We start from the raw sequence: 12,568 nt of genomic DNA on the forward strand, positions 1-12,568 counted from the left end.
AGGCAAACAGTGGAGGCGAGCGAAATAGAAACACACTACTGTATGATGTCAGGCGATAATGCCGTCTACGGTGCACAGATTGACAATGACATTAGCCCCGCCCCGTGGCGCTGATTGGCTCAATGTTTCTTTTTTTCTGATAAACCGCTGTTTCATGTCACGATGCCAGACCAATCAGTCATCTCGATGTGTGCGGATTCAAAGCAAACTATTAATAATAACAATGTCAGCAAAGCACTACACAGCAATACTAACTACATCTACTAACCCTATACGCACAGCGACAACATTTGCGTTAAAATATTAACACACTAGCCGGGTCTTTTTACGCTCACTAACACAGACGTTACAGGGTCACTGGCATTGCTTGGCCATCAGATCAGTGCTAACAGAAATCTTTATTAACTAGTGTTTGCTTCTGCCCAAGTGTTCATAAGCAAGGCACTGACACACTTAAAGAGCATGGAGGATATGCTGCTGAAAGACAAGGTTTAGTAAATGAAAGTCTTCCAGAAATGAATTTAATAATGTTCATGTACTGTACTGTGTGTGGAGAGACACATTCACTCCCGGGAGTGAGGAGGAGTAGGTGGGAGGAGAGGGAGGCGGACTGACACGCAGAGAGAAAAGAGACATCCCAAATTATTCAGGGGAACTCGTACTCTCGAAATTCTTTTTGTTTGCAGAGTGAATGTTTTGTAATTGTCTTTTGACGAGCGCCTCGTGTCCTGTCACTCGCCGTCTTAGTAAAAGGCTGAACTCCTACTGTACCTGCTCTTTCATCTTCGTAGAGAATGAGTTCAGTCTCCGAGATGTTAATGTAAAATAGCAGCGTGGTTCTCTTCCAAGTGTCTGCACAAGTCTCTCTCTGTCTGTTTGGCCGACACAGTTATTTACGCTAACATCCGGCCAGGTCGACCGTGTGATAGGATGGGTCTCAGTCATATTCACTGACCACTGTTACGTCTGGCAGCAGGGTCCATGACGGCCGGGTGTCTACGAGTCTTGTGACCTTGGCACATAGTGTTGGTCTCAGGGCGGCCATCTGTGCTGGCTGCCTCAGTCAAGGCGAAGCCAGCCGAGAGCAAAAATAAAAACAAACACAAATCTCATCGCCTTCTTTGGTATTACTTATTAAAATGTGGTTTCAATTTTAGGACCTTATCTGCATAATGTGTTTGCTGTCCTGATATCAATGATAAGAAAATTAGAAATACTTCCGCCAGCAAGCAAAAAGGCTTTCACCAAGAAGTGGCTAAAATCAGAGCCACCCACCATTGATGAATGGATAGAGATAATATATGAAATATATATTATGGAAAGGTTGACATTTTCCCTCATATTCCAAAAGGATTCAGTCAGTTTCATCCTTCGTCTTTACATTTTCTACCTAATTAATGACTCAAACATAGTTTAAAAGCTCGCAACAACAGTTAGACGAAGGAAATGACGGAGCCACCCAGGTTTAAGCAACTTTTACACAGTTTTTGCATCTTACAATATTGCATTATTACAGTATGTAAATATTATTTTGTTTTTATAGTTAGCATTTTGACTGAACATCATCAAGTGTTCTGTTCCTTAACATTCATTGTTATCCTTTATTTCATACATAAATACATAAAGCAAATCATTCTTTGTGTGCTTATCCATTACTGCTTCCCTGTATACATACATACACATGTTATATACCCCCGTCACACACACATACCCCCCAACAATCAGCATATATGAGATGACTTTGCAGCTCTGAGGTCAGTGTCCTCGAGCTGTTTTCCTGCCTGCCTGCAGAGAGCTCTGTCTGCCTCTCAGCTACTCTGCCATTACCTCATTACAGTCACAAGGAGCTGTGTGTGTGTGTGTGTGTGTGTGTGTTTGTTTCTTGGCTGAATGGGTGTGTATTGAGACGTGCTGGTCTGGAGCAGAATCAGGAGAACATATTGTATGACGATATGGTGAGCAGACATGTCCTGGGCTGAAACCAGAGCAGAGAGCAAACGCAATCAACTGTCTCCCATGAATAACCACAGTTCATATCAAGTCACATCAGGTCATCAAAATATGAATCTTTTACTCACAATTACATCTCAGTTGACTGAGCAGACAAAAACAAAAATATCCCTCTTAACAAGAACTTTCATATCAGCACCAGATCTAACTTTGACTTTTGGTTTCAACCCCATCAGCTCGGATATTCTCAGTTGGTGCATTCTTTGTTTTAGATTACATCTGCTGCTTGACTTGTCTGTTGAGGTTTTGCAGCAGATCTTTTGACCCGGAACAATAGAGGGCTGTAATCATAGCCCGGTACTCCTACAGTTTATGCTTTTCCAAAACGTATATCTCTGTATGAAGGAAGAAAGTTATTGCTGCTTTAGGAACCACACTCACTTTCAGCATTGCTCTATCCTGTCCGTCTAATGGTACCAGGTGGAACAGCATTGTGGAGCTGGTTGAGCAGAAGAAAGGTCAGCTGGACTCCATGTTACGCCTGCAGAACTACCTGCTGGAGTGTGCCGAGATCAAGTCCCAGATCCAGGACAAGAGAAAAGCCATCGACGCCACTCAGTACATGGGCAGCGACCTGGGAGGAGTCATGGCTCTGCAGAGACGCCTCTCCACCATGGAGGGGGCCCTGTCTGTCCTGGAGCCCAAACTACTGCATCTCCAGGTAGGGAATTATGGGAAAATACTTTGTACAAACGTTAAAGAAAGACATTATTTAAGGTTTCAACTGAGGTTTTCAATATACAGTAAATAAAAAACAGTTTAGATAATGTGACAGGTATAATTGTTAATGTTACCTAACTGTTTACTTTATTTATATAAAAAGAACTACAAAAAAACACTGTTGGTGCTGCAGGAAATGTTAGAATGCATCAGTAATGGTAATAGATAGTAGCATAGTGGGCATTTAGTCCAATAAATAAACAACACATTTTCAATTTTCAACAAATCAGTGAGTGTGAGGAACCACAAAAGTATTTAATGGAGGTTAAGATGATTTTATACGCAGGTTGTATTATACCGCATTAAAGGCTCCACCATAATGTCATGTAGGAAGAGGCGGAGCATATGGCCACCGCCCACCCTGGTCGGGCCATGGAGGTTCTCGTTCCGTTTGATGGCATCAGTGTGGAGTGGGAGGAGCTGAAATGCACCCTGCAGGGCTGTGAGGACTCGCTGACGGTGGCTAGCAGGCTGCAGAGCTTCATTCAGGTACTCAGAGATAGTTCATGCATCAGGAAGAAATCTATCACTCACTATTCTTAGAGATTGACTTTACATATCGACGCCGCATCTTACGCCAGTGATTCTGGCATGTAACTGACATAACCAATTAAATAATGTTTAAAACAAATGAGCTAAACAATGTAAAATGACATTGTTGATTTGAGTTAGTTATTGTTTTGAGCCAAAGAAACTTCAGCACTTCAGTAATAATTCCATCACTGGTATTGATCAGCAACCCATGCAGACACATAATGCTCTGGTAATTTTGTGTTCTAGAGCAATGGAAACCGTCTCTGCCTCTTTAAAGGTTGAAAAAGGTTCAAGTGCAAGAGACGTCGATCACAAATCTATCAGCCAACAAATCAGAATGTGTGAGAGGCTGGGTTTAAATTCTCCAGACATAAACAGACATTGAAAAAGTCGTGGTGGAGAAATGAGTTGCTTTAGGAAGTAAATCTTAGTACGAATAACCTGTATCTGCGGCAAGCTAAGCTGGAGCATCTCGACACAACTGACAATCCGGAAGTATCTCAGGATATGCCTTTAAATTTCACTTTGCAAGATGAAAGGAACTTTCCGATGCAGAAAACCCAAAATATGAGTCTGCACAAACTTCTGTACTGTAGACCAACAATAGAATTGGTTAAATGTAAATCATGTTCCTCCCCCGACTGTCAGGACCTGGACTCTTTCCTCACCTGGTTGGTCCAGACGCAGACGGCCGCCGCCTCAGACCAGCTGCCCAACAACCTAGAAGAGGCCGAGAAACTCATCAACAAACACGCTGCCCTGAAGGAGGAGATTGGACGGTGGGTTGCTGAGGACATAAAAAGGCCTATTCTTGTTTTTAACATTTGAACATATCTTCCTCAAAAAGGTCTTTAAAACACATCAGGTGTTCAGAGAATAACTAATTGCGTTGCTGTCTTTTTCCATGCAGGTATGAAGAGGACTACGAGCGCCTGCAGGCCATGAACGAGCTGCTGGAGTCCGATGAGGCTCCTCTTCCTCAGGCCGCCCTGCAGCAGTGGCTCCAGAAGCTCGATGTCGGCTGGAACAAACTGCTGGAGATGTGGGAGAGCAGGAGAGAAGTTCTGGTCCAGGCTCACATTTTCCATCTGTTCCTGCGAGATGTCAAACAGGCCGAGTCCTTCCTCAACAACCAGGTGAGACAAACGAAGACTGAGCAGGTGGTCGGAGTTTACAAGGAGCTTTTTTTTAGCTAACTCAGCGGCTTTGCTTCAGGATGGCTAACGTCAGTTGGTATAACGGCGACAGCCGAGGACGGAGGCCTCATTTTACCAAGTTCTCTGTCGGCAGTCCCATTCTCGTGAATGCAATACCTCAGGAACGCCTTGAGGGAATTTCTTCAAATTTGGCGCAAACATCCTCTTAGATCCAGGGATGAACTGATTAGAATTTGGTGGTCAAAAGTCAAACATTTTCTGGCCATACCTCAAAAATTCATGTGAGAATTATGACTATTTCTCACACATTTTAGACAAACTTGTATGTAAAGTGCAACTTGACAGGTTGGCGGAGGCAAACAACCACGAGGCTGGAATTGTAGTTCCCTTTTAATCATCTCTGTTTTGATGGTGGCAGACCAGAAGGAGCAAAATGGTGAATTAAAATCATTCTGTTTTTAAAATATTTTGGGGCAGAAATAGAAATGTACATACATACAGTATGTTATAGGGAAGCAAAGTCTTGCATGTTACACTTTTATATACATTAAGATGCAATGTGAGGTCAACAACCGACAAACCTTCATATGGGTAAAACTCGCTCCTTTAGTCGGTTCACTTGATAATGATGGTGAGAACATCATCGGTTCAGTTAAATCACATCACTTTCCCATTCTGGTGCCTTCATGAACACAGCTGAAGAGACCAAATGTTGCCTTCTGACTGCAGTAGAGTGTCGACTGGACTGGGTGTGGTCGGCTGAGAGAGAGAGAGAGAGAGAGAGAGAGAGTGTGTGTGTGTGTGTGTGTGTGTGTGTGTGTGTGTGTGTGTGTGTGTGTGTGTGTATGTGTCAGCAGGTGATATTGGAGCAGGAGCTGTTGAAGCAGCAGCCTCCAGTAACTCTAGATCTACAGTGTGGCTTCATGATAAAGTGTAGGAGCTGTCCTCCTGTGTATGTGTGTGTCAGTGTGTTAACATAGAGTATGATGGTATCTACGTACTGTATGTGTAAATTATACTTGCTTCTTATTGGGTAAGTTTAGTCGACTATGCCCGTATTTGGTTTGCAAAGATCATACCTCGGTTTACATTAACAAAATACGATGTTGCAAATATTAGGACGAACATTTTTGTGGCATGAATAATTATCATCAGAATTAAAGTGCAGTGTTTAAAGTAATATCACATTTTCACACGAGGATTGTGGGCAGTTTAAGCAGCGATCAGCACAGACTGAAATAACAGAAAGTAAGATTTACTATTTTGACATTGTCAGCTGAATGATGATTATCTATTGTCTTTTATAATGTGTCCAGGTATTTTTAAATTCCCAATTTCACTATATCGCCATATAGGCTAAATAAGATTTCAGCACATTTCCATCTCTACAGACTATCCTGTGTGATGAAGTACGAACCAACAGTCAGACCAGGCTCTTCAGTCTGCATTGCTGTATTTAATCTCAGTATCACATGCTGAGGTTTGTTTCTTCTAATCTGAAATGTCACAGGCAGAGCTGCCCTTCACTCCTGTGTGTGTGTGCGTGTGCGTGCGTGTGCGCGTGTGTGTGTCTGTGTGGGGACCAGCGCTCCTTATTAGCCCGGGGGGGTGATTTAGAGCAGCATTTCTTCTTCAATAAGTATCAAAGACGTTCCAGACCGTAGACCTCCGTCTGCCTCTCCCTGTTGTTTCTGCAGTGGTTCCTTATTCTCTGCGTGTCCAGAGGCCACGTACATTTGTAATGATGTTGATTGTTTGAGTTGTTGTTTCAAACATTTTTTTGTGATTGATCGAACAAAAACGATGTAAACAGCTTTAGTTTTTAGGAATAGTGCTGCTACCTTCTCATTAAAGGGAAAATGCTAAATAAATATTGAATAGACTAGTTGAATCATCATTTAGTCTTTTAAATGACAACAATTACACAATTTCTTAAAGTTTGTTTTTGTCCAACTAACAGTCCAAAACCTAAAGATATGCAGTTATGTCACAGAGAGAGAGAAGCAGCACGTTGGGATGTTCGAAAGTTACTTAATGGATAATCTTTGGATCAACTAATCACAATGTATTGGTCGGTTTGACAATCAAAACAGAGTGTTGAAAAGTAAAATTGGCCAAAAATGATTTTTTCGTCGTATGGTTTAGTAGATAGGTATTTTTAGAAATAAGGCCGACATTTTAAGACTCGCTCTAATCTACTCTGTGCTCTTCCGTAATCTTTCTGTTTCTATTTCTATTCTATTTTATTCTTCTATTTTCTTTTTATCTCGTGACTTCACTTAATCAGTTCCTGAATCAAGAAATCTTCTTACTGTTCCCAACTTCATGTTGCAGGAGTCGGCCCTCGCTCACGTGGAGCTGCCCACCACGGTGGAAACAGTCGAAGCCGCCATAAAGAAACACAAGGACTTCACCACCACCATGGAGCTGAATCTGCACAGGATCAAAGCTGTGATCGAGGCTGGAGAGAGTCTGATCAGCCAGAGCAACATCTACTCTGAACGCATCAAGGAGCGCATCGACACCCTCGCCAACAGGTACCACATACAAACAGAACAAATAAAAGATCTATGAAGAGTAATAAATACAATTACTTGGATTAGACTAATTTGAGGCCAAAGCTCTGGAGCAGAAGACACTATATATATATATTTATATATATATAGATATTTATAATATATATAATATATTTACTTCATCAAGAAGCATGAAAGCTATCTATAAAGCTTCCAAAGGTTCATTTAGATTCAGTTTTGTGCTTTGTGACTTTCTTAAAGATGTTGTTCACTGAGTGTGAGCATGTGGCATATAGAATTTGTGACAAAAAGAACATATGCTTTCCAATAATAGTGCGTTAGAGCTGCAGTGTAATCCGCACAGACTCAAATCTTAATCTTAACGAGTTTAATGCCTCCCAGCAGAAAGATATGGAAGATTTAAAATGCACAAAGTAAAACAAAGGCTTCAACTGTGATTCAATGAAAAACATGATAACAGGACAAATGAATTAAAGCTTAATTAAATAAATAAATAAATAAATATACAGTTTGAGCATATCAGAGAAGAGTCTTTTTGTATACGGTGATGGATTATCTCTGTGGAAATTGTTTTCATGCTGAATGAAAAGGAGCAGAAAATATTATATATTCTGGGGTGTTTTTCTAACATTTTAAACATTTAAGCAGAAAACACAGATAGACTACTTAGTGGCTGGAAAAAACACTCAGATTTATTTTTTCCTTTATTAACTGTTAGCTATCTCCATTTAAGATGAAATTCTTCCAGAAGTTTCAGGTTGTTGCAGTCAACAGTTCATGCTCGTTCTGTTCAAAGGGAGTAACAACTGCAGCTGCACTGTCCTAGCTGTATGTTGAGCTGATTGTAAAGCACAAAGAAGTAAGCAGCTGTCCGGACACAATGCAACAATATTAAAAAGAATAATAGCAGCTAAAGAATTTGAAGAGAAGGGACCCCCAAGTGTAAATGAAACCAAGCACAGAAAACAGAGCCCGGTCTGTTTCGTCTACAACTGACACCTGACCATGAAATCTGTGTGATAGCTGAAGTGGTGGTGTGTGTGTGTGTGTGTGTGTGTGTGTGTGTGTGTGTGTGTGTGTGTGTGTGTGTGTGTGTGCGTGCACGTGTGTGTGCGTGTGCGTGTGTGTGTGTGTGTTGGGTGGGGGTTGGGATTTCTGTGTGTGCATGTGTCCAACAATAGCAATGTGAAGAACCATATGGTTTTTAGATTTCATTTACATGAATTAACTCATTGGACATTTGTCTTTCTCCTATGGGGACAAATAAATGAGCATAGTGCAACATAATTATTTTAGGGTGTCACATTGTGGTTCTGTAATAAATCACTTCACAGTTATTACGTCAATTAAGGTTTTTTTTTACAGGTACAAATGATAACTGGTCTTGTTTGCTTTGATCTACAAAAACAAATATCAGGCGACCATCAGCAGGCATTTAAAATGCTTGTATGTTGGGAATTTTAGTCATATTACGGTCAGACAATGAGTTATCTGGGAAGTGTAAAGATAAGCAAAGATAGATATACGTATAAATATATAAATAGATACGGCTAGATATGTTATAGTTTTGTTCATTTTTAGTTATTGTGATTTGTCACTAAATGTCCTGTCCCTCTCTCTTTCAGGGGAAACCAGAACAGAGAGCTGGCCCAGCAGTGGCTGGACAAACTGAACGACCAGTGGGAACTTCAGAGGTTTCTTCAGGACTGTCTTGAGGTAGGAGAGGAGAGCATGCTGGGTGTACTGGTTGAACTCACTGGGGCAGGAGTCATGTATTTAATCGGTTAAAGAGCATTTTCACAGGAAAAGATAAAGGGAGGATCATCTCTTTGTTCCTTTTTGTTACAGCCAGCTTTATATTTTGGCAGCCTCTAGTGGCAGCGCGAGAAATCTTTATTTCAAAGGTTTTTATCACTTATGTTGTGTTATGTGGTTAAGATATCCTGGCAATGACCAATACTCAAAACATTAAATGGATGTTGGAAAATAAGCCAAATATACGGGGTTTGAATTAGCAGTCCCAAGTAACAACAATTTTAAATTTAAATGGAAATGGAAACACTAAGATTTGTCAATTACTGCCAGTGTCGTAATGACAAAGTTCCAACCAGCTTGTATATAGTTTGAAATGGAATCACTTCACTTAATTATTAAAGCCGTTTGTCATAAGATGATGATCTACATCAGTAAATCTGACAGCACATACATGATAATGAGTGTTTATTTCATTTTCCTTCAGTTTAGTATTTGTTCCTTATATTCAAAGCTACACCAGAACCATACATACTGATTTACTGAACTGCAAAAACATGCATACATTAGTTTAGGATTTAATCCCAATGGGTTTTGTTAAAAGCTCTCATTGACATGGTCCACTCATGCATGTCCAGTTGCGTTGCACACGGCTCACCTCTGCTCGCTACTGCAGTTTTTGCTCTCTCACCCTGCAGAGTCACAGGCTTCTTTCTGGGCCAAAACCTTGTTTAGTTTCAGCAACTTTCTCTCTTTGGCTCTACTGAATAATTCAGCAGCACAGCTCCTCATCACTAATTCAAAGGAGGAAGAGTGTATCTCAATGTGTACACGTGTGTGTGTGTGTGTGTGTGTGTGTGTGTGTGTGTGTGTGTGTGTGTGTGTGTGTGTGTATAGGTGTGTGTGCGTGGGTCAGCCATACTGTATATATATCTGTCTGCTCATATGTGGTATGCGTGTCTGTAGAAATACAGTATGCATGAGGAGTCTTCCACCGACTGTGTGTGTGTATCCGTGTGTGTGTGTCTGTGTGTGTGGTGTGTGTGTGTGTGTGTCTGTGTGTGTGGTGTGTGTGTGTGTGTGTGTGTGCTTCCTACAGTGGGCCAGTGACATTGCGTCAGTTGGTAGGAACCTGAGCTCTCTGCTGCCAGGGTGTGTTCTTCTGTTCGGTCCGTGCTGCATCCTTCTGTTTCCTGCTTCTCACTGCTGCTTTCCATCCACTCTCCAAAACATTTACACTGAGCTTTATACCATCAGATATTTTGGCTGGACACAAAATGATCTTCTACAGTTTATAATCTTTGGTCTGGTCTTAAAGCGACTTTCATTTTGTGTTGATTTTGGCGGCTCACTTCAGTGATCTAGCTTCTAAACCTCGTGCAATCTTGCTCATAATCACAGAAATCTTTGCAGTGCTGGCTTTGCTCGACAAATGCAACAGCTTCATTCAACTAAAGTTAGCCAAAGCGTTAGCTAGCTATGTTTTATCCACCAGCGTAAATTCATGTATTGATGTAAACCACGTCTCACAATGTATTTCAATCATCAACAAAGAGGATTGCCTGCTTGCAGTAAAATGCCACATTAATGGAGGTTCTTTGTATAGTGTTAATTGTCCGCTGCAAAAGGCAAGGGTTTCGTATCATGTACATATTGTGAAGTCCCCTTAGACAAATGTGTAATATCTGGCTAAATAAATAACATTTGATTGATTGGTTGACGTCGGGATAGTAAAACTAGCAACTTGCTTGCCCAATCAGCAAGTGGTAGAAAGTTTTTTAAAAACATATTTTTTTGCGGAGCTGATAATGGAAGTAGCTAAGGAGTGAACCATCTTGCTTTCTTCTCATCTCTGTTAATAGTTGCACATGCGCTGTACCCATCGGGAACCCGTGAGAAAATTGAGGTGGGTAAAGACAAAGTTTATGAGCTGAAGCGCAAGCAAGCTTTTCAATTATCCTGGAAACTTGATTTTAGTTAGGTGGCGTAAGAGGATGTGGGCAAAACTCCAGATTCATTTACTTAAATAAAGATAAAAATGACAATTAACTTTAGTCTTTGTTGTTATTTGATAATAGAACAAATGTATATAGTGGCAAGTAAAAATTGATTTAGGGCAAGTAGATTTCTGAAAATACAAAAGAAAAATATCCTCCTGCTTCCTTTTAGCTGGCTAATGTACTCACTGCCAAACTTTGCCTGTGAAAATGTAAACAGGCTCTTTCGGTCTACGTGCCGTAACTCGTTTCGTCTGATTTTGCAGATAATCTGACCCGAACACAGGCATTAAGAATAAATATATAGAAATAACCAATCTTCTCGCTGATGGCCTCGTTTGCTTATGTAAGTTATATAGAGGCATCGGTATTAAAATTGAGACTTTTTCATAAGCAGTTAAAAAATCCTTGTAGTAACTTAAGGTAGATTTCAGAGCAACACACACTGCTGCTTCAGAACAGCCTTTGGTACTAAGAACTTATTGTTTTATTGTCTTGGTGATGGAAATGTCATATTGGTTCAACTTAAACTTCAACTAAAATCCTCTCAGAACACACTGCAGATATACGTGTGGCAGAATTCGGGGATAAACTGACCATAAGTGCAGGAGGTGCCTATAGGAAGTCATCAGTGGACTAACAAGGTTCACCGTATTCCGGGCTCAATAATATTAAACTTGGTAATTGGACACAATTCTTGTAACCAAATGCAAGTTGGTGTTGGAATTTGTGGCGATGCTTGTTGTGACGCTGGTTTGTGTTATATCATCTATATAAGTCCCCTTTCAACCTGTATGTTCCTCTTTATCTACAGTACAACTCCATCTTCAGGACTTTATTGAAGAGGTGAACTCCGTTAGGGATCATTCTGTAGCTTTTTTACCCGGATTCACTGTCCGTCTGTTTCAGGAAGGGAGCAGGTGTATGCCCAAAGGCTGCATTGTTGAACACAATGTGTCTCTATATAATAGATGTAACACATGCAAAAGTCCCTCTGCGCAGTTTTCAGCCTGTTTTAGCTTTTCTTCCGTCAGGTCACATATTATGGATTTGTGCCTTGTGCTGAGGATAAACGGTGTTAGGACCTCTTTTTGGGATACAGAGTCAAATATATGTTTTGTCAGGACTTAAAAATCCTTTAAAAAAAAAAATGTTTCATTCATATGTGCAGTGGACAAGCATTTGTCCCGGACTGATGATGATGAGGCTATGATTCGCCCTCTCCCTCTTCTTCTCTGTCCTTTTCTTCCCCTCCTACGTCAGACATACTTCTCCTCCTCCCCCTCCCTCATTCATTCTCATTCATACTCCACTGCCCCACCCCCTAACACACACTCACACACTCCCTCTCTCCTCCTCTACCCTCATTTAATTCATTTAAAGTCTCAAGGGGGCATCAGGCTGTGACTCTCCATGACCTCTGCAGTCATGGGAGCTGTAGATGTGTGTGTGTCTGTGTGTGTGTGTGTGTGTGTGTGTGTGTGTGTGTGTGTGTGTGTGAGAGAGAGCCTGTGTTCATGCACATGTGTTTGTGCAATCCTTATGAGTGCACACACTCCTGTTTGCGTCTGCATGTACAGTATGTGTGTACATGTGAGGAGTGTTTACTCATGTCAGCTGGCATGTCCTTACTTGTCTGTACTGTGTGCGATTGGGTGTGCTAGCGCCAGGAAGAGGTGACAAACATAACAACCTTTGTCCTTATAAGGGAAGGGAGCCGTATATCTATCAAACTACAAATGCATCATCCAGGATAAATCACTAATCTGTCCAATCCTCTACTACCTGTCTCTCTCTCTCGTCCCACTATTACTTCATTTCTTTTCTTTCTCTTTTCCTCTGTCCATACTTCGACTGTGTG

The 12,568-nt window shown here is 41.1% G+C and overlaps 1 protein-coding gene across 1 annotated transcript in view; it reads left to right on the plus strand.

Annotated features, from left to right (window-relative positions):
• sptbn4b (spectrin, beta, non-erythrocytic 4b) overlaps positions 1–12,568 on the plus strand; it is an 81,967-nt gene that overhangs the window by 31,186 nt on the left and 38,213 nt on the right. Inside the window, 6 exon segments of the mRNA XM_029445894.1 lie at positions 2,431–2,671; positions 3,061–3,219; positions 3,913–4,043; positions 4,175–4,400; positions 6,756–6,958; positions 8,584–8,674. Coding sequence (XP_029301754.1) covers positions 2,431–2,671; positions 3,061–3,219; positions 3,913–4,043; positions 4,175–4,400; positions 6,756–6,958; positions 8,584–8,674 — 1,051 coding nt within the window.

This window comes from Cottoperca gobio, chromosome 13 (assembly GCF_900634415.1).
Source record: "Cottoperca gobio chromosome 13, fCotGob3.1, whole genome shotgun sequence".
NCBI classification, from domain to species: Eukaryota; Metazoa; Chordata; class Actinopteri; order Perciformes; family Bovichtidae; genus Cottoperca; species Cottoperca gobio.